The sequence below is a fragment of the Erythrolamprus reginae genome, chromosome 10 (genome assembly GCF_031021105.1).
Source record: "Erythrolamprus reginae isolate rEryReg1 chromosome 10, rEryReg1.hap1, whole genome shotgun sequence".
NCBI lineage: Eukaryota > Metazoa > Chordata > Lepidosauria > Squamata > Dipsadidae > Erythrolamprus > Erythrolamprus reginae.
The window spans coordinates 36,928,381-36,953,634 of record NC_091959.1 but is presented as its reverse complement, the minus strand read 5'-3'; the positions used below and the strand labels follow the sequence as shown (position 1 = coordinate 36,953,634).

Here is a 25,254-nt window from a genome sequence, read left to right as displayed (position 1 = left end):
ATAATAGTGTGCTAGATTTATGTAAAGGAAAAAAAATGGCCTAAACTTGTGGTTAAAAGTATTGTGTGGGCGTGTGCAGCTGTGCATGTGTACAGTTGCTAATGTGTACATTATTTTATATAAATAAATTTGATATTTTGTAGAAGGGTGTGGCACCTGAATTAACCGAATTCGAACATGTTGGCCAAACTTAATCAAGAGTAACACAGAACACAGAAGTGCAATTGGCTTGCTGTGGCCAAAATCTCACTCTAGTCTATGAAACTAGGTTTAATTTTAATCTACTTCTTACATGCCTATCATTATTATAGTGAGGATTTTAAAGTCCCCGATAAGTTTGTTTTGTGTCTTTGAATCTATATTATTTTTCTTGGTATAATTTCGCTAAAAGGAACAAGACATTTTGCACAGTGAATACCGATAGTCCTCGTCTTACAACTCCAACCGAGCCCCAGTTCAAGTGAGAAATTTGTTGAGTCTTACCCCATTTTATGACGGTTCTTGCCACAGTAAAAAGTTGAGAAGGCTGTTTGTTTATTTCACAATTTCCTTATTCCCTGAGCGAAATACTTTATGGTACTACACTTTGAAAAACGGATTCCAACACACAAGCTTTACCGATATTAACTTTATTTTTAACACCCAGCCTCCGCTGAGGAGTAACAACAAAACAGTAACATGCTCCAGTAAAAATTTATCTGGATGAGAAATTTAACAAACTTATTTTAAGATGCACCTAAATTTTGAAGAGGGGAAAAACCAACAAAAAATGTTTTTGGCCTCCCTGCGTCCCATTTTTTGGGGTTTTCCAGCCTTTTATTTGCCCTTTTTGGAGGCTTTTTCCAGCCCATTTTGGAGGCTTATTTCCAGCCCATTTTCAAGGCTTTTTTCAGCCTGTTTTTGACGCTTTTTTTCAGACCATATTTTTGAATCTTTTTCTGGCCCAATTGAGCCTTTTTTGGCCAAAACAAAAACAGGCCAAAAAATCCCCCAAAACAGGTCTCGTGTGGAGGTCAAAAAATGGTGGGTGGGTTTTTGGCAATATTTGGTCTATAAGACACAGACATTTTCACTGTGTTGGGGGAAAAATGCACCTTATAATACAAAAAATATGGTATGTCAGAGGCCCAAACTGATGACGATGATAATTTAAAAAAGGGATAATCTTGACATAGCTATCACTGATGTGTGTAATACAACAACAAAAAATATCTACTCAATTGAGTTTTAAGGCACTTCTTTGTTTTTGGTTTTCTAACAAATGAAGAACTCTCTGGTCCAAATTCTCCTTCCACTCCATTATACTGTCGCCTCTTGTAAATTCATAGATAATAAAGTTTCTCCGCGAGAGTTAGGTTTGGCTCTCTGTGGATACTTTGTCCTACCAGAAAAGCTAGTTTATGGGCATACTGGCAGGGAGCAGGCACCCGAATGACTCCCTGCAGGGAAAAGAAGAAAATAGTCCATCAGCATCATTTTTAAGGTAACAGCCATATTCTGGGACACAACAAACACTCAACCTTGAAGCTTTTACATTAACAAGGAATTTAGTCTTTAGGTTATACATTCAAGAGCGGTTGAAGAGGCTTTAGGAATGAATGGAATTTCACCTCCTTTGAGTTTTTTAAGCAGAAAAAAAAATGGAATAGAAATTTGACGGGAAGATCCAGAAAGAAGAAACTAAATGTAGTTTTTAAAATATAGCCTCCTCATTAGGAGATAACTTAACATTCCCCAAAGAGGTATCATCTCATTCAAACCTGGAAAAATTGATGTGAGGCTACAGATTAAAAAATAAGAAATCTGCAGGTGGATTGGGGATCATCAGAACTATTTTTGAACTTGATGGGAGAGGTACTCATCAACAACAATGCTGAAGTGTTGGTGTGTACATTCCTGAGCTGCACAGTGTAACAATATCTAAATGCAACCACTTGGTTGTTGGTCCTGTTACATTCTTGTATTACTTTATTAATTCAACTTGCAGCCATTTAGGAAATTTTCTAGGGCTAAAACCACTACTGCATTAATTTCACCCCCCTCCAACTTTTTCTGTTACTTCAAGTAGATAAAACCTGTTATTGTTATTATTTATTAGATTTGTATGCCGCCCCTCTCCGCAGATTTCCCTATCCAGATTCAATATTCAGCTTTTGGTCAAGGAGGTAGGACTGGTATAATAAGATATAGGAAGTTTCTTTCCTTGAATGTTGAGGTTAGTAAGAAGCCTACAGCTCAATTGGTGTTGGACAATCATGGAAGGGCAAGTTACTACTTACCGGCCAATTGTAGTACATATGACACAGCTTATATGTTAGCCTCTGCATGTAGTCAGGCTTCAGCGCACTGCTGTCATAGATTACGTTGTAATGGGTGGGTGCAACTGTGCCGCTTTTCACGGACTGACTCACAATGAAGAAATCGTACCTAGGGGAAAATCAGATCAAAGCTGTCTTGAGACACGTTCAAGTTTCTTCTTGGAGATCACAGATCCCATCCAGTGATAGTCTCGGGTCAGCCTGTTTTGGACTCAGAACAAGTCTCTTCTATGGCTAATGGAAAGTCCTTGGGTAGATTTTAAGGTAAAAGACTTCCTATTATTTTAAATTGTTCAGGCAACGTATGTCAACATTTGCTACCTGGTGTCTACATTTCTTGATGTAAATTATTACTTCTTCACTGCACGTAACTTCTCTAAAGAGCTGACTCTCTTTCTAGCCTGTAAGGAACTATCCATCCATCAATTCGACTTCTATGCCACCCAATCCCGAACTACCCTGTTTTCCCCAAAACAAGACAGCCCCTGATAATAAGCCCAATCAGGCTTTTGAGTGCATGGCAATAAGGCCATGTGCTTACTTCAGGGTTCAAAAAAATATAAAAGAGGGTCTTATTTTCTTGGAAACATGGTATGAAACAACACACACACATACCTATTTTCTTCTCCTTTTGCTTGGTCTTATCTCACACCAAAAATGTTAGCTTCCATTGATATCTGTATACTGTGAAGGTTTGAAGGTATTCAACTCAACTCCAGAAGGAAGGAGAAAAACTCAAGGCTGCCCTAGTTTGATGCTCTTTGGTATAAGTATGAGGAGAAAGAACCAAGATTGTTTTGAAATAAGACTTCTAAGTCAGGTTTGAAGAATGGAAAATGGGCAATTAAGAGCTGGAAGGGACCTTGGAGATCTAGTCCAACTCTGCTGAAACAGGAGACCCTGTACCATTTCAGACAAGTGGCTGTTGAGTCTCTTCTTTAAAACCTCCAGTGTTGGAGAACCCACAACCTCTGGAGGCAAGCCATTCTACTGGTTAATTGTTCTAATTGTCAGGAAATTCCTTCATAGTTCTAGATTGCTCTTCTCCTTGATTAGTGTTCATCCATTATTTCTTGTTCTGCTTTCTGGTGTTTTTTGGAGAATAGCTTGACTCCCTCTTAAATATTGGAAAAAACCCCAAGAATAAAAACCTCCCAACTTCCTGTTTTTAATAATCTGTATATTTTCCCCTTGAACTAACAGTTGACTTACCATTCTGGCCTAGTAACCTCCAAGTCAATTACTGTGCCAGGTGGTGGGTTCTGTAGTTTTCCTTCAATTTCGGCAAAGAATCTGCTGTTCACACGTTTCTTTACCACTATCACTGTCAGTTTGGGGCTTGAGAAGATTGCATAGAAAGGGTTAGTTTGTTTAAAGCGTTCAACACTTCTTAAAAGTCGACGACATAAATTAAAGGTGACTTCCCCTCTTTTAACCAATCATCCTCTCTTGTTTTCCGAAAATTAAAATGCGCACCGGTTCAAAGGAACCTGTGCATAAAATTGCCCTTGCAAACAAGGCAAAATGACATACAGAATCACAAATGTGTTTGGTGTCAGCAACTTTTGTAGCCAAGGATTTATATGCAGATTATTTTTTTAAAGTGTGATCTTGGTGCAATTTTTGTTATTATGATTTCTACTTCTTTGGTTGTCCTTGATGTTGCCCAGTCATTTCCAGATGAGCAACTCAGTAAGTTGAATAAAAGTAAGGCTTGATATGGATGCTTCATTCACAGCGCCTGCAACCAGAGCCACCTTATATACCTGATAGTCCAGAGCCCTGCCCCCAAATCACATTTTATTCTAGAAACTCTTTTCTTTCAAGGAATTACAGCCATACAGGTTTAAAAAGCGCCTTATAGAGTTCAGGCAAACTGCGCTTTGGACTATGGTAGTCTACCCAACTAAGCCTTTTTCCTCCCAGGCAACTTTTGATAGGTCCCCCCTACTTACCGATAGTCAGACCCAACTGTTTTCAAGCACTCCAAAAATTGTGGGATTTCATAGCTCACCAAGGTTTTTAACTGACCGTCACCAACACCATCGCGATACACGATGATACGAGTAGGCATGTGCTGGTTGTAGGAATACCATGTTCTGAGTGCCGCTAAGGAAAGATGGGGAAGCAATTTAGAATAATTAAACTGGATCCCTACCCAAAGGAACAGCTCAGCCTTAACCCTCTCTGGACCCCAAAGAAACCAGCTTATTTTAAGATTATCATGTTTCAAATATAGGACCATCTTTTTTTAGTGAAATTCTCAAGCGATGACACTTTGTTGCAGCTATTTTACCTTGTAGACACACTTTGAGTCCATCCACAATTTCTTGCCCACGATCTTGAAGCACACAGCGTGAATACCAACTGCCAAGAGAAGGCAAAAAGGCTCAGATCCCCAAAATTGGGACCAGAATTTTGGACATAAAGTGAAGCACTGTGTAACTGGTCTTGATTTTACAGTTGTTGTTGAACAAATAATGTGGTTGTTAAATCAGAATAATCAAGTCATATATCTGATATGCCTTAGTCTCCTTCGCATGGAATGGAACAACTTGCCGTAGCCAACTCACTACAGCCAAATCACCCTGGGACAATTTAACAATTCAGTTTAATTATTTAAAATAAAAAAAACTGTTTTAAATTTGTCATTCATATTTCATTCTGTCCCTCATTTTTGCATTAGTTTTTAATGATTCTGTTCTATTCCACCATTTCTTCCTGTAGCAATTTGACCCCTCTCCCTGAAATCACAAAAATGTCGTAAATTGTAGCCACGTGACTGCAGGATACTGGAACCAGTCATAAATGTGAAACAGTGCCCAAAACAGGGTCATGTAATTAGCCGGGCAAGAGGGAAGGCATTTTACAACAGCCAGGAAGGGCTTTGTAGGTTGCCAAACACCCGTTCTGAGGCTGTTTTTACTCTGAATGGTTGTTAAATGATAACGTGAAGATTGCCCAAACCAGCAAAACAATCCCTGAATGGCAACATAACCATTTGTGTGAAACACACACATATATTCATTTAAAAAAATGGTAGCTCTTGAACATGTCTAATAATCCTACCGGGTCATTCCATGATTCAGGCTAGCAACAAATGCCGCCACTGATCGCCGGCCAGCTGAAATGTCATGGTAACAGTCAATTCCCACAATCATGAGTTGTTTCATCTGGAATATTGGAGAAAGAAAGGGTGAATTATTGTCATTAGAGTCAACTTGGCCTAGTGGTTAAGGCACCCGGTTAGAAAGTCCCGCCTGGAGCATGAAAGCTAGCTCAGGGACTTTGGGCCAATCACTAGGAGTCTGGGAGTTCTGGTCCCACCTTAGGTACAAAAGCCAGCTGGGTGACTTGGGCTACTCCCACTCTCTCAGTGCCATCCTCCTCACAGCATTGTCGTTGTGAGGAAAATAGTAGTTGGGAAGGGCTGTTCGCCACCTTCAGTTACTTACAAAAATAAAGACAGGATATTGATTCGTAAGTCAAGCACAGATTGTCAGTAAACTGGGGCAAAGCCCAAGATACTCCAAAACAAGCTACTGTACTGTATTTTTTGGAGTGTAAGATGCGCCTTTTTCCCTCCTAAGAGAGTGAAAATCTGGGTGCATCTTATACACCAAATGTAGCCCCACCCAGTCTCTCAAACTGAGCTTTGTAGGGCTGAAAGATGCACCAAAGTATCCTTCAAATGGAGCTTTGCAAGGCTAATACACCTGTTCCAAGCTGTTTGCTAAGGATGCTAGGCAGATGGATGCCGTTAGGCAGATTTATTCCCCCTTATTTTCCTCCCCAAATACTAAAGTACATCTTATACTTCGGTGCATCTTATAATCCGAAAAATACGGCAAGTTATGTTTTAAATCTCATTGTGAGTGTCTTACAGGGCTGCTAAGCTAAACACTTCTGGAAGGACAGAAAAATATATATATATATATATTAAAAAGCTACTTACTGGGATTTCAACGCTCCAGAGTTCTCCTCCCATTTTACAGTTCATCTGTAAGGCGATTTTGGTGGCTATGGCCATGACAGTTTGCGGCTTGCTCAAGGTGCGAGCCAGGACACACTGGCTGGGGGTAGGACAATCAGTACACAAATATTTCTTGATTGCATCGTATTTGTCTTTACGGTTACTGGACAGAAGACAGACCACCTGGAAGAAGGAAAGACAGTCAGTGCATCCAACTAGGGTTTACTGAAAACCTCAAGTGTTGAAGTTCACAAGCCTTAAAATTGCCAAAGTTGGAGACCCATGCTTTAGGAGAGTTACCCCGGAGAAGCCAGCATGGCCTTTTGCTTTTTTACACAGGGGTTTAACAGATTAACAGAATTGGAAGGGACCTTGCAGGTCATCTAGTCCAACCCCCTGCCCAAGCAGGAGACCCTACATCTGCCTCTATCTAGGATTGATCTCACAACCTGATTGTGAGGCAAGAGCCACATCTAGGCCATAGCAGTTGTGGTGTTAAAGGGGTGTTAAAAACAAGTAAATCTGAGGTGCTCTCAATGATCTTTGCACTCCTATATTTCCATCCTTCCAAGGACACTCAAAGGCAATTTAGAGGGTACAGTTAGTATGTTATTTATTTATTTATTTATTTATTATTTAGATTTGTATGCCGCCCCTCTCCGCGGACTGTTAGCTTATCAGCATTTAAGCAAAGAATAAAATTTTTATTTATTATTTATTTATTATTTGGATTTGTATGCCGCCCCTCTCCGAAGACTCGGGGCGGCTCACAGCAAGTAGTACAAATCATAAATAATCCAATCAGTTAAAATATTTAAAGCTTTAAAAAACCCCATATACTAACTAACAGACACACACACAAGCATACCATGTATAAATTAAACATGCCCAGGGGGAGATGTTTCAATTCCCCCATGCCTGACGGCAAAGGTGGGTTTTGAGGAGTTTATGGAAGGCAGGAAGAGTAGGGGCAGTTCTAATCTCCGGGGGGAGTTGGTTCCAGAGAGCCAGTGCCGCCACAGAGAAGGCTCTTCCCCTGGGGCCCGCCAAATGGCATTGTTTAGTTGACGGGACCCAGAGAAGGCCCACCCTATGGGACCTAATCGGTCGCTGGGATTCGTGCGGCAGGAGGCGGTCTCGGAGATATTCTGGCCCAATGCCATGAAGGGCTTTAAAGGTCATAACCAACACTTTGAATTGTGACCGGAAATTGATCGGCAGCCAATGCAGACTGCGGAGTGAGGGTGAAACATGGGCATACCTAGGTAAGCCCATGACTGCTCTCGCAGCTGCGTTCTGCACGATCTGAAGTTTCCGAACACTTTTCAAAGGTAGCCCCATGTAGAGAGCATTACAGTAGTCGAACCTCGAGGTGATGAGGGCATGAGTGACTGTGAGCAATGAGTCCCGGTCCAGATAGGGCCGCAACTGGTGCACCAGGCGAACCTGGGCAAACGCCCCCCTCGCCACAGCTGAGAGATGTTTCTCTAATGTGAGCTGTGGATCGAGGAGGACGCCCAAGTTGCGGACCCTCTCTGAGGGGGTCAATAATTCCCCCCCCAGGGTAATGGACGGACAGATGGGATTGTCCTTGGGAGGCAAAACCCACAGCCACTCCATCTTATCCGGGTTGAGTTTGAGTCTGTTGACAACCATCCAGGCCCCAACAGCCTCCAGGCACCGGCACATCACTTCCACCGCTTCGTTGACTGGGCATGAGGTGGAGATGTAGAGCTGGGTATCATCAGCATATTGATACCTCACCCCATGTCCTTGGATGATCTCACCCAGCGGTTTCATGTAGATGTTAAATAGCAGGGGGGAGAGGACCGACCCGAGGCTCCCCACAAGGGAGAGACCTCGGAGCCGACCTCTGACCCCCCACTAACACCGACTGCGACCGGCCAGAGAGGTAGGAGAACCACTGGACTCCCACTCCCAACCCCCCCAGCCGGTGCAGAAGGATACCTGGTTTCTGTGGATTTCCTTAGTGTTTATAAGCCTTCTGGATGACTTGCCCCCTACTCCATTTTCCAAACATTTTCACATGTACCCTCTTTGAATCTTACAGATTGTATGTAAACCTGATCTTGGCATGAGATATCAACTGATAAGAAAAATGAGATCTGGCAGGGTTGCTTCCCCATTTATTCCTAGAGGCAAAGCTCCAGAGGGTGTTTAACCACTTGCCCAAAAGTTTAAAACAGAACAAACAGAATGCTTAGAGGTCTTAGCCTGCCATCATGCATCCTTTATTCAATCAAGGATCAGACAAACCATGATGGCATTCCAGTTCATGGAATCATATTGGCCATACCATCTGAGTATCGGAGGTAATCTTCTGCTTCAAGGTTCTCAGGTACGCCTCTGTTCTGTCGTCAACCTCAACCCTACAAAGAAAGACCATCTCTTTTACCATTAACTATATAGGCTGATATTTTTCAACCTAGATAACTTGAACATGTGAAGATTGGTGGTATTTTGGGAGCTGAAAGTCCACAAATCTTAAAAGTTGCCCAGGTTGAGAAACAGAGATATATTTGTACTTGGTGTCAACTGATGCCAGTCAGGTAAATCCTTGACTTTTGACCTGAAACTAAGACCAGAACATTTGGTCATTAAGTGATGTGGTCATTTAACTGAGGAGACATGCCCAATTTTACAACATTGTCATGGTTTAGAGACCATTGTGTGGTTATTAAATGTATCCCCCCCCCCCCCCAAATTGGCTGCAAAGGTTTCAAATGGTGCTCAGGTGACCCTGGGACACTGCAGCCAAATACTTGCTAGCTACCAAGCACTTGAACTTTAATCCCATGATTGCAAGGATGCTGCTACTGTGGTGCCAGGACTGATTGTAAGATGTTTTTTTGAATACAGCTGTAACTTCAAATGGTCATTAAACAAATGACTATAGATTGAGGACCACCTGTACAGTCGTACTTTTTAATATATTACATTTGTTCTGTATGCTTGTTTTATATTTATTCTGTGAGCCGCCCCGGCGGCATACAAATCTAATAAACTGAGTTGAATTGTATTACAGTGATCCCCCGCTCGTTGCGAGGGTTCCATTCCAGGAGCCCCCGCAACGAGCGGGTTTTCGCGAAGTAGCGATGCGGAAGTAAAAACACCTTCTGCGCATGTGCAGATGGTTTTTTTACTCCCACAGCGCTAGCGAGGAGCCGAAGATTGGGGGCGGCGCGGCTGTTTGCCGCCGGCATGGGGGGCTTCCTAGCAGCCCCCCAAACCCGGGTTGGGGGTCCGGGGGGCGCTGTCTCTCGGCGCTTTCGTGCTGAGTCCGGGAGCGAACTCGCTCCCCGACTCAGCTGGAAAGCGCCGAGAGACAGCGTGGACAGGCCCGTTCCTTGGCGCTGTCTCTCGGCGCTTTCGTGCTGAGTCCGGGAGCGAACTCGCTCCCCGACTCATCTGGAAAGCGCCGAGAGACAGCGTGGACAGGCCCGTTCCTTGGCGCTGTCTCTCGGCGCTTTCGTGCTGAGTCCGGGAGCGAACTCGCTCCCCGACTCAGCTGGAAAGCGCCGAGAGACAGCGTGGACAGGCCCGTTCCTTGGCGCTGTCTCTCGGCGCTTTCGTGCTGAGTCCGGGAGCGAACTCGCTCCCGGACTCAGCTCGAAAGCGCCGAGAGACAGCGTGGACAGGCCCGTGCGGCGAGAATGAACGGCGTGGGCGGGCGAAGGGCGGGCGGCAGCGAGGAGTTTGCGTGGGCGGTGGGGAAACTCCTCGCTGACGCCAGCAAGAGGAGGAAGACTCAGGGAAGCCGCCCAGCAGCTGATCTCCCGGTTGCCATCTACGCATGCGTGCCCACGGGCACGCATGCGTAGATGGTATTTTGACTTCCGGGTTGAAAAATAGCGAAGTACCCTGTTCGCAATGGTTGGGGACGCAATAAACGGGGGATCACTGTATATGTATGTATGCATGTGTACACACACACACATATACACACACATACACACATCTCTACCTAAGAACGCCTCTACTTATGAACTTTTCTAGATAAGAACCGGGTGTTCCAAGATTTTTTTGCCTCTTCTCAAGAACCATTTTTCACTTACAAACCTGAGCCTCTGAAACTGTAACCAGAAAAGGCAGGGAGAAGCTTCTGTGGGGCCTCTCTAGGAATCTCCTGGGAGGAAACAGGGCCTTCATCCTCCCTGTGGTTTCCCCAATCGCAGGCATTTGCTTTTACATTGATTCTGTCTATGCCATCCATCCACCCACCCACCTTTTTCTTTCTTTCTTTCTTTCTTTCTTTCTTTCTTTCTTTCTTTCTTTCTTTCTTTCGATAACCTAGCTGTTCTAGACAACGTTACAAACCCCACCTTCAAAATACTGCATTCCTTTTCCAGAACTGGCTTCAGCTGGGAATTCCCAGAGGGAAACCGAGTCACAGTTTAAATTGGCAGTTTTAAATTCAGAAGCCCCCACTTCACACAGAACCCGGGACTTGAGAGTACTTACATGATCGCTTTGTTCATTCTTATGCCCATCGCAGGTGTAACTTTGAATAGGTTTTGCACCAGAATATTAGCAGCATCATAATTCCTGCGGGTGTAGATCATCAGCCAGTTGTCCAGGGGTTTTACACTGGTGAGGGGAGCACCCCTCGTTTCCCTGGACCAGTCTGCAAGGTGCGGGACGTAGTCAAACTGAAAGGAAACATTAGGAATTCAGCACTTAACAAATCAGCAAAGTTTCTATTTTCTCTCCTTTTAACCTGCTTGATTTTGGGGGGGGGAGTGTGTGTGGGAGGTATTTTAACCCACTTGAGGAAGTTACCTACCGCCTTCCCTCCCTGACGGATTTTTTCAGATTGGACCACTCGCCCAGAAAAGGAAAGCAGTTTAGATTCAAAACTTAGCCCCCAATCGCGTAGCTCTTTCTGAACGTTGTCATCTCTGCAAAAAGAAAAAGAAAAATTAAAAGACTGTGGACAGCCTATGGAATTCAACTCCCAGAATTGAAGTCTCAAATTTTAAAATGTTGTTCACATTTTTTGGGGTGGGGGGGTGGGGGGTGGGATTCCGTCAACCTACTTATTAATGTAATTAATAAGCCGTCCAACTTCACGCATTCTTTGTTCTGGTGCAAGCCTTGTGTGAACAGACAGATCTTTCATGACATTAAAATCACTTCGCATCTTATTAGTCAGGCCTACAAAGAGAAAAAAGGATGCCGCCAGGGGAAAACCATACAATAAAATCAATATAGACCAGCACTCAGACCCCACTCATTTATTATCCCACAAAACAAATTAATCTACAAGTTAAAACATCTCCCTTATCATGATCGAGGCACCAGTAGCCAGAGATATAATGATCAGTTTCACTAGATAATTCTCATAGGTGAAAAGAAACTCCCTTATTTCCAAATCAGATGGCGAATCACAAAATTATAGGGCTGGAAGGGACCTTAGAGGTCCTTCTAGTCCAACCGCCAGCCCACTTTATGCCGTTCTGGACATTGTTCCATCTTTTCTTTATAACAGGGTGTCCTGGGGGAAAGCATTTTGAAATTTCCTGACATTTCCTTGCAACTTGCGATCTAGTTAAGCCGTGGTCATAGATGACATCATGCCAAATGGCTAAGTTGTGGAGAAATATCAGTAGCTGAGGAAGAAAGTTGTTGCCAGTTACTCTCACTTCTGCTTGGCTCTGCCAGGCAGTGCGATCCATTTTTTAAAACATGATTTTTCCCTGACTTTTAAACATTTTAAGTTTCTTTTCCCCCCCTGATTTATTCCAGTTTTTTCACGAATTCCCTGATAACTTCCCGAACCACCGATTTCCCTGTTTTCCAGGTTTGCTGGACACCCTGTTAAAAACCTCCAGTAATGAAATACAACTCCTATAGGCAAGCCATTCCTTTGATTAAATACCCATTATTGGAGAAGAAAAGCTATTTTTGAACATCAGACCTGTAAGATAGCAGAGTTCAGGGATGAGTATCACTGGTCCTGCCAAGGCACCTGCAGGGCCTCTCGTTCTCTTTGGCTGGCTAATCAAAACAGGTTGGTTCAAGTCGGTGATATCTTGGGTGTATTGCTGTTTTAAAAAGCAGAAACGTTGTTTGAGTCCAACACACAGAATACGGAGAGAGGCTTCCTTTTGCAAGTCTTAAACTACATAAGGAGAAGCAAGGTTTGTAAATTGTAAAAAAACAACAACAACTAAAAACCGCTTTGGGGAAGTCGACTGCATTTTGGTCATACCAAATTGATCAAGGTTCATCTTTCCCTTTCTAGGACCCTTTAGCAATTAGGTCACATAGCAAGATTGTTATTTGGAAGAGGGGAAGAGCAACTAGTAGCAACTAAAGCACTTTTTGGTGGCTTAACCTTGTGATTAAATTTCAACAATTATACAGACAAACAAAGAGGCTTATAGAGCCATTCCCCGGAGGCTGTTTTGAATTACAAGTATCCATGTGCTAATCAAAATCTAGCCTTAGCATTACATTATGAATCTTGCTGACTTAAAGGGGAGGGGGGAGAAAATCACAACCAAGATCCTTTTCATTCCCACCAAAACTTTAGACACTCCATACCATCTTGTAGTAGTCCACAAAGGTGATCTCGCTTCCATCTGCTTTTTTGAAGGAATTTTTAGGATTTGATTCCCAATCAATATCGTCTACCCGGTACGTTTTGTTGTTATACCTGGGGGCAAAGGTTGGAAGGTTTCATTAATCTTAAATCACCTTAAAGCTCTTATCTCAATCCTAATTTCTTGACAACTCTGCTTGCAGCCCTCACAGGGTTGTCATCTTCTCAACCGGCTTCCAGTGAAATGAGTCAACAGGTGAAGCTGGGTTTGCTTAAAGAGCGTGTGATTCACTTAACAACTGCAATGACTACCCGAAAACTAATGACCACCTCGCATAAGTAGTGGAACTGTTGATTCCCCCCCTCCCTCTTTCTAGAGTTAAGTCGGGGACTAACTGGGAAAGCAAAAGGTTTTTGATCTGCACCATTAAAATAAAAATGAATTGAGTTTACCGGGTAAGGACAATCACACCAATGAGCTCCTTTGTGCAAATTTCTCGGAACCGCTGTTCTCCAGCTTGATCGTACAAGGTGTACATAAAATCCAAGACGGTCTCGCTTCGGAGAACTTTGTGGCTCACATCTGTGCAAAGCATGATGCTGGTCTCGTACTGCAGAATGGAAGTGGTGAAGCCGGGCCAAATCATCAGCCTGTCAGACAAATTTTTTTTAAAAAAAAAAAATTCACAATAGTTCACTCTCGACATTCGCCTGCTCTCTTTTAAACCGACTGTCAGATCACAAACATGTTCTGCAAAGGCAACCGTCTGCAACTCCAATACAAAAAACCATTTTATGTGGACTATGGGCTGGCTTTCAAAACCAAGGTCCACGGGTCAGGCTGATCCCATTAAAATGGATTATTTTCAAGTCACATTAAGGAAAATCAGCTTGCTCAGGCTTGCAATCCCAGACCTTTAAATATGAAAATGCTGCAGACGTCAGAATAAACATCTAAGACAGAACTAAACGCTAAATCTTTGCTAGGAGAGGCAGAATGTATCTAGAAGCTTCCAAAAGAAATAATTGATTGATTTTGATCCCAGTTATGGTCATAAAAGTAATAAATTTCCAGTTTTGTTACCTGTGTTTAGGAATACTGATCGGGTCACTTGGGTTGTAGTAATTTCGCCCAATCTGCTGTAAATTCATTATTTTCAACAATCTGAGAGAGCAGAAATGGAAAAGTAAGATTATACAGGGATTTTAGCAGGGAAAAAAGGCTGATTTGGGGCACTGGATGATTTTATTTTTGTCTCTTCTTCCCCAAAGCTTTTCTTAAGAAATCATGCAATTTCTGACTTCCTGTACAATGAGAACCAATAGTTCACCTGGTGGGTGAGAAATCACACCCAAATTTGGGCCAAGCTACCTGTATCAGATGATTGATCAACAAACTCCAGACCCATCAGGAAAACCCTCCAATTAACCAGGATGCTGAACAAGAGCAGCAGTAGAGAAAATGGGCCAAAACTAGAAAAGCTTGTCTGGACCAACAGGGACAACTCGAATTGAGCTCTTCCCTCCTCAAAAAGTGAAAACCAAAATGTTTGCAGATCCTTCCCCACATTAACGAATTTTACAAATATTCTAGTAGAAATGTAATTGACTTCTCATACACTCCTTTAAAAAAATGTCCTGGCTCTCCTAATCCACAGATCCTAGTAATCTCAGCTCTTGCAAAATAAAAAGCTTATGCAGTTAATGGCTAACCTTCTGAAAATAATGTTGTAGAACTGTAGGCATGTTGGTGAAGTCGATGGGAGCTCATTGGTTAAAGTGATGGTGATCTTCACAACCTCTCCCTGCCGTGTCTGGCTGAACACCTCCGTAACCTAAGAGAATCACCAAGTTATATTTAGGATGGGATAATTTTAACCTCCAGAAGCCTTAAGAAAACTGACTAGAATCAAGAAATGAACAAGACAGTCTCATAATTTCTAAATGCTTCTCTAAATGCTATCTGCAATGCCCATCCTCAATGCCACCATGTGGCAAAAATGCAGTATTGCAGGCTGACTGCCAACTGTGAACAGTTCGATCCTGACCGGCTGAAGGTTGACTTGGCCTTCCATCCTTCCGAGGTGGGTAAAATGAGGACACAGATTGTTGTGTGGGGCAAGATGCTGACTCTTAGAGAAGGCTGAAAAGCATTGTGAAGCAGTATCTAAATTTAAAAAGGTTATTGCTATTGCTCAACCTCAAAGACTCGATTTCTATAATTCTAACCAAGGCTGTATCTGAACTAGTCAGACTATGTTAGAATATTGCTGGTACCTTATTCTCCAACTTCTTCGGTAAGAACAAAATGGACCCATCAAAAGCATGTGTCTTGCCAATCAAGTTCTCGTGTTGGAATAGCAAAGCTGCCCGAAGACGGCGGGCTTCCATCTGTGGGTTGTAGTCAATATGATATTGGTACAAAGCCCATTGCGGGCGAGACGTCAGCCGGAAGTGGTTGGCACTTAATCGAATTAAATTCCCCGACACACCTGTAGAAATGTTTCCATCTGTCAGCCATTTGTTATCACAGAATAGAATAACAGAGTTGGGAGGGAACTTGGAGGTCTCCTAGTCCATCCCCCTTGTCATGCCCCGTTGGAGTCTGAATGTGCAGGGGAAGATGGGCTGGAACAAGAACTGACAAAGATGGAGAGGACATCTCTATTGGCCTGGGGAAGGGCCTTTTCAGTCAAGGCAAGGCATTTCTGACTTAGTAAAGCAGATAGGGAGAGCTCAGGAAAAGAGCAAGGACTACCCCCCTCCCGATCCAAGAGCAAATAGGGAAAAGAAAGCGAGAGATCAACGCAAATTGAGCGGGCTATGAGGGAGGAGAGTGCACCGCCCCCTTTCACAAGGCACACCTGGGGACTGAGATGTTAAGTAGGTGCCAGTGGGAGGGGCATTTGTCAGGAACAAACACTGAATCTGTGAAGCCTTCTGCGCACTTGCCAATGCCTGGAGATTACTGTATTCTGTCTTGTGGGGCTTGTCAGCTTGCCTGCTTCGCTAAACCTTTTGCTCTGGTTTCTGTTTAGCTAACTTGGCTTACTGGATTCCTCACCCTGGTTGCTATTTAATTAACCTGACTTCCTGGACTACTTGAAGCCAGAAGCTTCTGGCTTTGTTCTAGGACTTGTAGTAAATATGGGAACGTTTGGGGGCACAGTTGTTCTTAGTTTTCCTAAGAACCCCGTACAGTACCTGTTTTGGATTCTCTGACATGCTCCATCAAGTGACGGGTGTTTACACCAAGATCATGGTAGTCTCTGCGGCGTCCACCTCGTTCTCCCAAACTCATTTCCTGAAAGCCTGCTGAAATCTTAAATTCTATAAAATAGAGGAGAGAAAAAAATATCACTCACAACCTGCATTTGTGGTTAATTCTGGACAACCTCTTCCTAAACTCTTATCGGACAAGTAGACAGCTGCTACTAAAGATGATCTAAAGTGACCCACCGATGACATCGAAGTAAGAAACCCTGATCAGCTGGACCACAAGACTTGCCTCTTAGCAGCCCAGAGAGAAAGCACCATATCAATGTCATGGTTAGTTGGTGAGCTCCTACAGCTGCTTCTTATAGGGAAACATTATAGCTCAACAAATAATTTTTAATCACCAACATTGAAAGGAGAAGTATGGGACACTCCTACCAGATTAAGGTTTGTTTGTTTTTCAAAAAAGCGTGCTAAGATTGATAGAAAAGAATATTTGTAGCTCAGGGCTGAACTGTGGGGTCCTTGGTACTCTCTAAGCTTTTTCATTACCCAGTTTGGTATCATCTTCAGTGCTGGAAGGGAATGGGATTTAACAGCTGTGGGGTTCTTGGTATTCTCTGAGCTTGGTAGTTTTCTTCCAAGATGTGTCATTACCCAACTTGGTAACGTCATCAGTGCTAGAAGGGAGGGGGGAAGGTGGAGGATTTGGGGTCCTTGGTGCTCCCTGAGCCTGATTGTTTTCCTGTTTCATTACCAAACCAGAGAGGGCATGATGACTAAGACTCCAACATGAATATATACAATGCCCAGGAATTCAACAAACATAAAGGCAGCAGATCAAAGACACAGCTGCACTCCCATCTTATTTCTATTTCAGCACTGCAAATTCAACTTTGGTTCAACTCCAGGAACAAGGAGAGGATCCTGACTTTGAGCCACCAATCCTACCTTCTGATTTCGAAAGTGAGAGTCCTTTTGGCCCAACCTGAGCTCCATTTCCTGCTTCAGCTGGAGGCGGCTGGGGAGTTGTTTGGCCATATCCAGGCGCAGAAACCTAGGAGGCAGCAGTGATTTAAAAGGGGGGGGGGGTGCTTAACATTAACAAAGACAAACATTATGCTAAACATCACTGACCAAAGAGGGCATGGGTGACCCTGGAAAACCAGAATTATAATTCTCATCATGTCACTGAACAGGCTAGCTGGGTCATCTTGGATATCAGTAGTCAGAGGAGCACCAGTAGCCCCATCCCTTTTTTAAAAAGTTTTTAATTTTTCCTCATTTTTTAAACTTACAGAAGTTGGTCCCACTGTTGCTTCTTGTTCACGGGTTCGCCCCCTCGCCCGAGACCTCGCTCTTGCTCTTCCAGTCATTTTTATTGAACAAACTGTAACGACAGAAAACATATTGTTTACATTCTTTTTCACATTTCCAGGGGTGAAAAAAATACAGCCTGTTTTAAATTGAACCCATTTCCAGTACATCTTTTCCAGCAATAATAAATCAGGGGAACCTTCCTCATATTTAGAAAATGCTACAATGACCTCAAAGATGTCCCTCTTAGGACAGAAGTACTATATAAGCCAGGATTTGAGGCACATCCTGTCACTGAGAACAACCAATAATAGCTTAAAGCATCCCTACCAATATTCATAATTTGTCTGTTGGGGGGGCATTTCTCACTTTTTTCATCTTTTTTACAAAGATATATAACCCATTTAAGATTATCCTGAAAGAACCTAGTTTGATACACTTAATAAAGCTAGTTTGATTCATTTAAGCCACTCATTAATGACATGATAAAGACTATAGAAACACTAGGATAATTAAAATATTAACTCAGTCGTTAGTGGGGAGGTGAGTGTGCAAAAAATCAAAGCAAAACAACAACAACACTTGGGGTCCACACACACACACCATACATGATATAAATTTATCCCTAACACTGGATTTCTGCCAAATCCTTCACTTTGGGGCTGGATTTCTGCATTAGCCATGGATCTAATCCTAGAGTAAATTGTGATTCTATTACTGTTCTGCCAGCTTCTAGTACAAGCCTCCAATGAAAAGGAAATTGGTTCAAAACAGACACACGGGCAGTAGAAGTCCAGTAAATGTTATTTATCTCAACAAAAGAGAAGCAAAACTCCCTTTTAGAATTCAAAGGGATTTCTTGCATACACAAGGCAGTAATGTATTACAGTCCGATAACAAGGCAAGCAATAAATCAGCAATAAACCAGTACTGTGAAGTTCGGCACAAATATTGTTTGTTCCAGACATGGCAAAAACTTACAAGGATTTCTTTTCTCAAACTCTGTGACTCCCAACAACTACGATCAGATAATCTCCACGCTGCTAAGCCAGCACCCTGCCAATTTAACAGCTGCTATAATTACGTGAGCCCCACCCCAACCACAGGTGGATTCTCTATCGCCTGTAATATTTCTTCAGTGGGTCTAGCAATTCATCATCGATAAGATAATGGAGATGGGCTGTCTGCCAAGCCCCCCTCTCCCAAGTCACCCCCCACCACCTTCTTCTTCAGAGGAAACTTCACTACCTGACTGTCCGCAATAAAACAGGCCTATGACATGTTATCCCTGCATCCACCTCCACATTCCTTGGGGCAGGAGCTGGGCCAGAGCTAACCACAATTACTATAATTTTTGCAGAAGATGCTTTGCTTGCTCTGTTTTCTATGCCCCTGTTCAAGAATTTATAAACATAGAACCACTGGTTAAAATAACCAGTGAAGGGCATTTGTCAAAACAGTTCTGTAAAACACAAAGGCTTTTGTTTAAACTTTTGAAAACATAACCTTTTTTTGGTATCTTTTACAAATATATACCCAATTTATTATCCTGAATGAACCTAGTTTGATACATTCCATAAACCTAGTTTGAGTCATTTAAGCCTCTCATTAATGCAGTGATAAAGACTATATAGAAACTCTGTCTTGAAAACACTAGGATAACTAAAATATTAACTCAGTTCATTAGTGACCCATCGAATTACAAAATGCACTAATGAATTTTAGATTTCAGGAACATTATAAACAATTTGTTCGTTTATTTTGGTTTTAAATAAGGCTTCTGTTAACAAATAAATGTCTTAAAAACACTGGAATTAAGATATTAACTCACTCATCAACTAAATTGTTAAATGATTAACAATGTTATAATCTCCCCAGTAAAGTTTGTTAGTAACAAACAACCTAATGAATTTTATATTTCTAGAAGAGTTCTAAACTCTTGGCTCATTGACTAAGTAGGTTTCCCCCCCCCCACCTTTATTTGAGACTATTTTAACAAATATTTATATTCTATAAACAAATTTAATTTGTTAATACTAACATTGTTAATAATTAATATCAATGTTAATATTTATTAATGTAAATAGTTAATAAACAATTTTTTACAAATATTTATACCAATCACCTGCTGTCTCATGTATGTTTTGACAATATAAATCAAATTACAAATAAAATAGAAACAAAAGTCTTTGAAAACACTATATTATTATTCATTTGCAATTTTTTTCGATTTTAAAACACTACTGTTCTTCGTTTGCAAAGTTTTAATTTTCCTCCCCTCTATTTTTTGTACACAGGTTGCAAAACTATCATTTTTTAAATTTTATAAAAATTTAGCTTCATTGAAACTATTAGGTCTAGCCATCTTTTCTTTTTTTAAAAAAACCTTTCCTTTTTTTAAAAAAAATTTTTAATTAGATTTATTTACATTAAAAACATTTTAGCAACCTTTTTCACCATAAGAGAAACACACTAGTATATATATATATTCTCTGCCATTTCATTAAGAGCAATTCGTTCCCGACATCCACAAGCATAGCAAATTCTTAGTATATTGACCATTATGAATAAAAGATAAAACTGAGAATTTAAAAACAAACAAACAAGGAAACAGCCAAGGAATAGCCAGAGCAACACCGTAGCAGACGTTTAATAAAATAAAAACGAATTAAAACAAACACTAACCAAAGGAAGCTTCGAATAATTTGAGAGAAAAAAAATCTCCCCCCAAAATGCTTTTCCCTCCAACGGTGAAAAAAACCCACCTCACCTGGATTACTCCGCGTTCTGTACCACGTGTCACGTCTAACCACCGCAGGCGCCGGGCGCTATTTAGCCGCTTCGCTCAATTCCTCGCTCCTCGGAGGGAGATGGCACGATGCGACGCTCGCGACCGTTGCTTTAGAAGGGTGCGCTGGGCTCCCATTGGCGGAGCGGAGTCTCGCGCGCTCCCTCCTCCCCCTCCCCCCGCCTTTTTTTCCCTTTCGCCGGACGGAGCCGAAAAAGGCCGAAGCTACTGACACTCGGAAGCTCCCGAAGAAGCCCGAACATTCCCGAAGGCTGCTTTAAAGCTGGGGTAACAAACCTGGTTTGCAAATGTGCTTTAAAAAAAATGGCATGCTAAAATGAAGTTGGATTGGATTCCACTGGAGGAATATATTTTTGAACGCAAAGGTAATTTATGAAGGCTTTGATAGAACAAAGTGCAAAATACTTCAGGGATGTTGGCTTGTACTAGGTTAATTGCAGGTACACCTCCAATTAGAATACAGAATTTTATTGGCCAAGTGTGATTGGACACACAAGGAATTTGTCTTGGTGCATATGCTCTCAGCGTACATAAAATAAAATATACATTTGTCAAGAATCATGTGGTACAACAACACTTAATGATTGTCATAGGGGTCAAATAAGCAATGAAGAAGCAATATTAATAAATATATATATATATAAGGATATAAGCAACAAGTTACAGTCATACAGTCAATATAGGAGGAAACGGGTGATAGGAATGATGAGAAAAACTAGTAGAATAGAAGTGCAGATTTAGTAGAAAGTCTGACAGTGTTGAGGGAATTATTTGTTTAGTAGAGTGATGGCGTTCGGGAAAAAACTGTTGTGTCTTACCACCACAATTGAGCCCAAATATTTTTTTTCTTGCTAAGTTCCAAGTTACCACAGCACTGAAAAAAAGATCCCCCCCTCACGCTTACAGCGTGGTCATGTGATAATAATAATAATGTTCACATGACCACGTTGTAAGCGTGAGGGGGGAAAAATATTTTTTTCAGTGCTGTGGTAACTTGGAACAGTCACTAAACAAACTGTTGTTAAGTCCAGGGCTTTCCACAGACCAGGGCTAGTCCAAGTTGGCCCTTCTATGATTTGTGGACTTCAACTCCCAGAATTCCCGAGGCAATCATGCTAGCTCAGGAATTCTGGGAGTTGAAGTCCACATGTCATAGAAGAGCCAACTTGGCCTAATCCTACCACAGACTGTGGAAACTTTTGCATCTCATTTGGCAGACTCCTCGGCTGCCCAGAGCGAAGGGAGCGTTTCTTTTCCCTGGGCACTGGCAGAAGTTTATTCCTTGTCCAAGCACCCAGAGAAAGGAAAGTTCTTCATTTTCTCTGGACTGCCAACGCCTCCTTAAGCACCACCAAAAGGCTCCTCTGGGATTAAAGAGGGAATGGCAGGAAACTGGCCGGGCCTTCATGCCGCTCTCAAATTTCCTGGGAAATTTTTCCGGGCCTGGGTTCTTAAGTAGAAAATGGTTCTTAAGTAGAGGCAAAAAATCTTGAATACCCAGTTCTTATTTTAAAAAGATCTTAAGTAACGGTGTTCTTAAGTAGAGGTACCACTGTAGTTGAATCTCGGTTCTGTTGCATTGTTTGACAACCGCAATAAAAAAAAGTCAAACATCTGTCCAGCCAGAACTCCCAGCAGAGGGCAGAAAATGTTCAGAAATCTTTCTTGCAAGCTGGAAATCTCAGAAACTCAGGTAAACTTTTCTTTCTTGTTTTCTTTTTTATAACTTTTTATTGAACGCACATAACAATACAACACTCAACATAGACAACACTAAAGAAACAGTTGGGGCTTTCTATTTAGCCCCTGTCTAAAATAAGCTTTCATCGTATACAATCATATTTTGGGTTTTTTTCTTTCAAACAATGCACCAGTATTCAATTACATCACTTTATTCGTTACATTTATTGTTTTTTACATATATACAATGCTATTGTTGTTTCTAAAAAATGGTTATTTAATTAATATTTTCTGGTGTTATTCAGGATTAATGGTTGCATGCCTTATTTTGTTTATTCCTTCTTGCTCTCAGCCAATCATAAAATTTGTTTCATATTTTATAATATTCTGAGAAATTCAAGATAGCTTTTCAGTTGTTGATCAGTTGTTGTCTTCAGAACTGGCTGGAGGCTTATTTGAAGGGCTTCTCTTCAGTCTGTCCCTTTGAAATTTCCTTTTCCAGATTTAAAATTAAATATTTAATTTTTAAGGAACAGGCTAGGCTAGGCCATTGGAAGGAAGGACCAGCTTTTCTGCAGCCCACCATTTCAAATAAATTCCAAAATTCCTGGTAACAAATCTGTACAAGTCTTTTGTAACATATTTGGGACAATTTTTAGGTGGGTGATGGGAAAGAAACAGATACCAGGAGCATGGGGGGGGAAATTATTGACCCCCTCAGAGAGGGTCCGCAACTTGGGCGTCCTCCTCGATCCACAGCTCACATTAGACAAACATCTTTCAGCTGTGGCGAGGGGGGCGTTTGCCCAGGTTCGCCTGGTACACCAGTTGCTGCCCTATCTGGACCGGGACTCACTGCTCACAGTCACTCATGCCCTCATCACCTCGAGGTTCGACTACTGTAATGCTCTCTACATGGGGCTACCTTTGAAAAGTGTTCGGAAACTTCAGATCGTGTAGAATGCAGCTGCAAGAGCAATCATGGGCTTCTCAAGGTATGCCCATGTTACACCAACACTCCGCAGTCTGCATTGGTTGCCGATCAATTTCCGGTCACAATTCAAAGTGTTGGTTATGACCTATAAAGCCCTTCATGGCATCGGACCAGAATATTTCCGGGACTGCCTTCTGCCGCATGAATCCCAGCGACCGGTTAGTCCCACAGAGTTGGCCTTCTCCGGGTCCCGTCGACTAAACAATGCCGTTTGACGGGACCCAGGAGAAGAGCCTTCTCTGTGGGGGCCCCAACCCTCTGGAACCAGCTCCCCCCGGAGATCAGAACTGCCCCCACCCTCCTTGCCTTTCGTAAAGTTCTTAAGACCCACCTCTGCCGTCAGGCATGGGGGAACTGAGACATCTCCCCCGGGCTTATACAGTTTATACATGGTATGTTTGTGTGTATGCTTGCTTTTAATAATGGGGTTTTTAGTGTTTTTTAAATTATTAGATTTGTTCTTACATTGTCTTTGTTATTGTTGTGAGCCGCCCCGAGTCTATGGAGAGGGGCGGCATACAAATAAATACATACATACATACATACATACATACATACATACATACATACATACATACATAACTTCCTTCCTTCCTTCCTTCCAAAGCTCAAGACCACTTGTTTTGTTTATTGGCATCCCGCCTTTTATTAGTTTTAGCAATAACTCAAGACACAAATGTATTCCACGCTCTTTCCTCCTGCTGTTTTCTCCACAACGACCACCCTTGCAAGGTGGGTCAGGCCAAGAGCTAAGAATCTCATAAGATGATCTCTCTTGGATGGAACAGTTTTCTGATTATTTTTTTTTTGCATTCCCCGGTTTCGGTTTATCCTGTTTATAAACTTTTCCAAAGTTTGGCTTTCTTTATTTCTAGCATTTCCGGTTTCCTTAATGTTCCCTTTCCTCTTTCCTTTCCTTCTTCCCCTTCCTGTTCCTTTCCTCCCCACCCTTCTCTTCAGCCTTTTCTTTGGATGAAAAGGTTGTAAAAAACCACGTTTAAAAATGAACCTCCAGAGAGCAGCTTAGGAGAAGTCAGAATTGTAAACTGGCTTCTGGTGATTTGCTCCCTGGAGGCTCATTTTTTTAAGTCCTGCTTTTCACAACCTTTTGATCAATGGCTCTTAAAAGCCATCTGGGTTTCCCCACAATCCCCTTAAACTGTTAGCTGCCCAAGGTTTTTTATTTAGAGTGTTTATTTATTATATGGTGTCCAGCTCACTGCCGCAGTGACGCTTGGTCGGCTTACAAAATGATACACATGGTGACATTTGGGGGCCGAGTGTGCAAAAATCAAAGCAAAACAACAACTAACTAACAAAACAGCTAGGTCCCACACACACACACACAAGACACAAGAGATAAATTTATCCACAATACTGGATTTCTGCCAAATTAGCCCCAGATCTAATCCTAGAATAAATCGTGATCACTTTATTACTATAATTAATTTTTGCGAGAGGATGCTTTGTTTCTCTGGTTTCTATGCCCACGTTCAAGAATTTATAAACGTACAACTGCTGGGTGAGATAATGAGCCTTGAAGGGCATTTGTCAAAACAGTTGTGTAAGTCACAAAAGCTTTTTTGTTTAAACAACTTCTGAAAGCAAAACCTTTGTTTTGGTATCTTTATCTGTAGAGTCAAAGGCACAAGGGTAGATCTGAACAGCAGGCCTTGCTAGGTTTAAGAGAATTTTAAATCTGGTTTCAGTCCAGATTTATAAACTGGATTCTTATGCTGTGTACACTAGAGTTTCTTTTTTTTCTTCTTCTGGTTTTATCACCTTTTAAAAAAAATCAATATCTCTTTAAAAAACCTATCTGCTTCCTCTTCAATATCCTTAACTGTTAGCTGCCCAAAAGTTTGTTTTATTTCTGCCGTTATTTAATTGATGGTTTATTAAAGGATCAAAAGACAACGCTGAACAATTGAAAATAAAGATGAAAGAATTAGGATTTAAAATTTCAGGGTTTTGAGGGGGGGGGGTTGCCTTTTTTTTTAAAAAAAATCCTTTTGCAGATTTTGAAGTCTAGGCTGTTTTTTTTACCCTTATTGGTCTTTGGGTTTTGGAGGTGCAGACTGATGCTAATTCTACAAAGCATGATGATGTAGGATGCTGGCTAAACTAGGGTTGGCTTGTTTTGCACGAATTCAAAGCATCAAGATAAATGTCAAGTCGGGGCCATAAGGGTGAGCTTTTTAATTTGCACCTGAAAATCCCGGCTCCCCTTACCCCCCCCCCCCCCACTTTTCGGGATCTTCCCCGGAGACAAAGGAAGAGCATCAAAGGAAGACAGCTCAGCAGGACTGTCGTAAGCCTGAAGTTATAACTTAGGCATGCAAGCTTTCAAAAAAAAAGGAAAAATGTTGGTTTCTCTCTCTC

The 25,254-nt window shown here is 41.9% G+C and overlaps 2 protein-coding genes across 7 annotated transcripts in view; one reads left to right on the top strand and one right to left on the bottom strand.

Annotated features, from left to right (window-relative positions):
• Nucleotides 1-613: 613 nt before the first annotated feature.
• On the bottom strand, nucleotides 614-20,337 carry PIWIL1 (piwi like RNA-mediated gene silencing 1). Of its 3 annotated transcripts, none has more exons than XM_070762532.1 (21): nucleotides 20,160-20,337; nucleotides 17,371-17,462; nucleotides 17,024-17,129; nucleotides 16,061-16,186; nucleotides 15,134-15,348; nucleotides 14,570-14,691; nucleotides 13,941-14,021; nucleotides 13,310-13,507; nucleotides 12,859-12,970; nucleotides 12,230-12,356; nucleotides 11,349-11,466; nucleotides 11,096-11,210; nucleotides 10,774-10,961; nucleotides 8,609-8,681; nucleotides 6,274-6,474; nucleotides 5,388-5,491; nucleotides 4,615-4,685; nucleotides 4,274-4,427; nucleotides 3,531-3,656; nucleotides 2,280-2,427; nucleotides 614-1,439 (listed from the first exon to the last, which is right to left on the bottom strand). In XM_070762532.1, exons 2-21 carry the CDS (start codon nucleotides 17,446-17,448, stop codon nucleotides 1,323-1,325), a joined length of 2,580 nt encoding a protein of 859 aa, XP_070618633.1. In that variant the 5' UTR covers nucleotides 17,449-17,462; nucleotides 20,160-20,337; the 3' UTR covers nucleotides 614-1,322. The 3 variants fall into 3 exon arrangements, with proteins under 3 accessions (XP_070618633.1, XP_070618634.1, XP_070618635.1); XM_070762533.1 differs by having other exon boundaries at nucleotides 20,155-20,278; XM_070762534.1 differs by having other exon boundaries at nucleotides 20,075-20,166.
• Nucleotides 20,265-25,254, top strand: part of LOC139173059 (transmembrane protein 132D-like) — a 504,596-nt gene continuing 499,606 nt past the window's right edge. For 2 of the 4 annotated variants that reach the window (XM_070762526.1, XM_070762529.1), the window contains exon 1: nucleotides 20,265-20,563. In XM_070762526.1, the coding sequence (XP_070618627.1) occupies nucleotides 20,515-20,563 (49 nt within the window). In that variant the 5' untranslated portion in view covers nucleotides 20,265-20,514. Of the gene's footprint in view, nucleotides 20,564-21,820; nucleotides 21,892-25,254 lie in introns of all 4 variants that reach the window. The other 2 variants (XM_070762530.1, XM_070762527.1) reach the window with 2 other exon arrangements.

Excerpts from the sequence above, each read along its gene's own strand:
- PIWIL1 (XM_070762532.1), bottom strand. The coding sequence starts at position 17,448 with ATGACTGGAAGAGCAAGAGCGAGGTCTCGGGCGAGGGGGCGAACCCGT. Across the intron at positions 12,357-12,858 it reads TTGTGGACTACTACAAGATG|CAATACACCCAAGATATCAC; the intron begins GTATGGAGTGTC and ends TTTTTAAAACAG. Across the intron at positions 4,428-4,614 it reads ACTCAAAGTGTGTCTACAAG|CGGCACTCAGAACATGGTAT; the intron begins GTAAAATAGCTG and ends ATCTTTCCTTAG.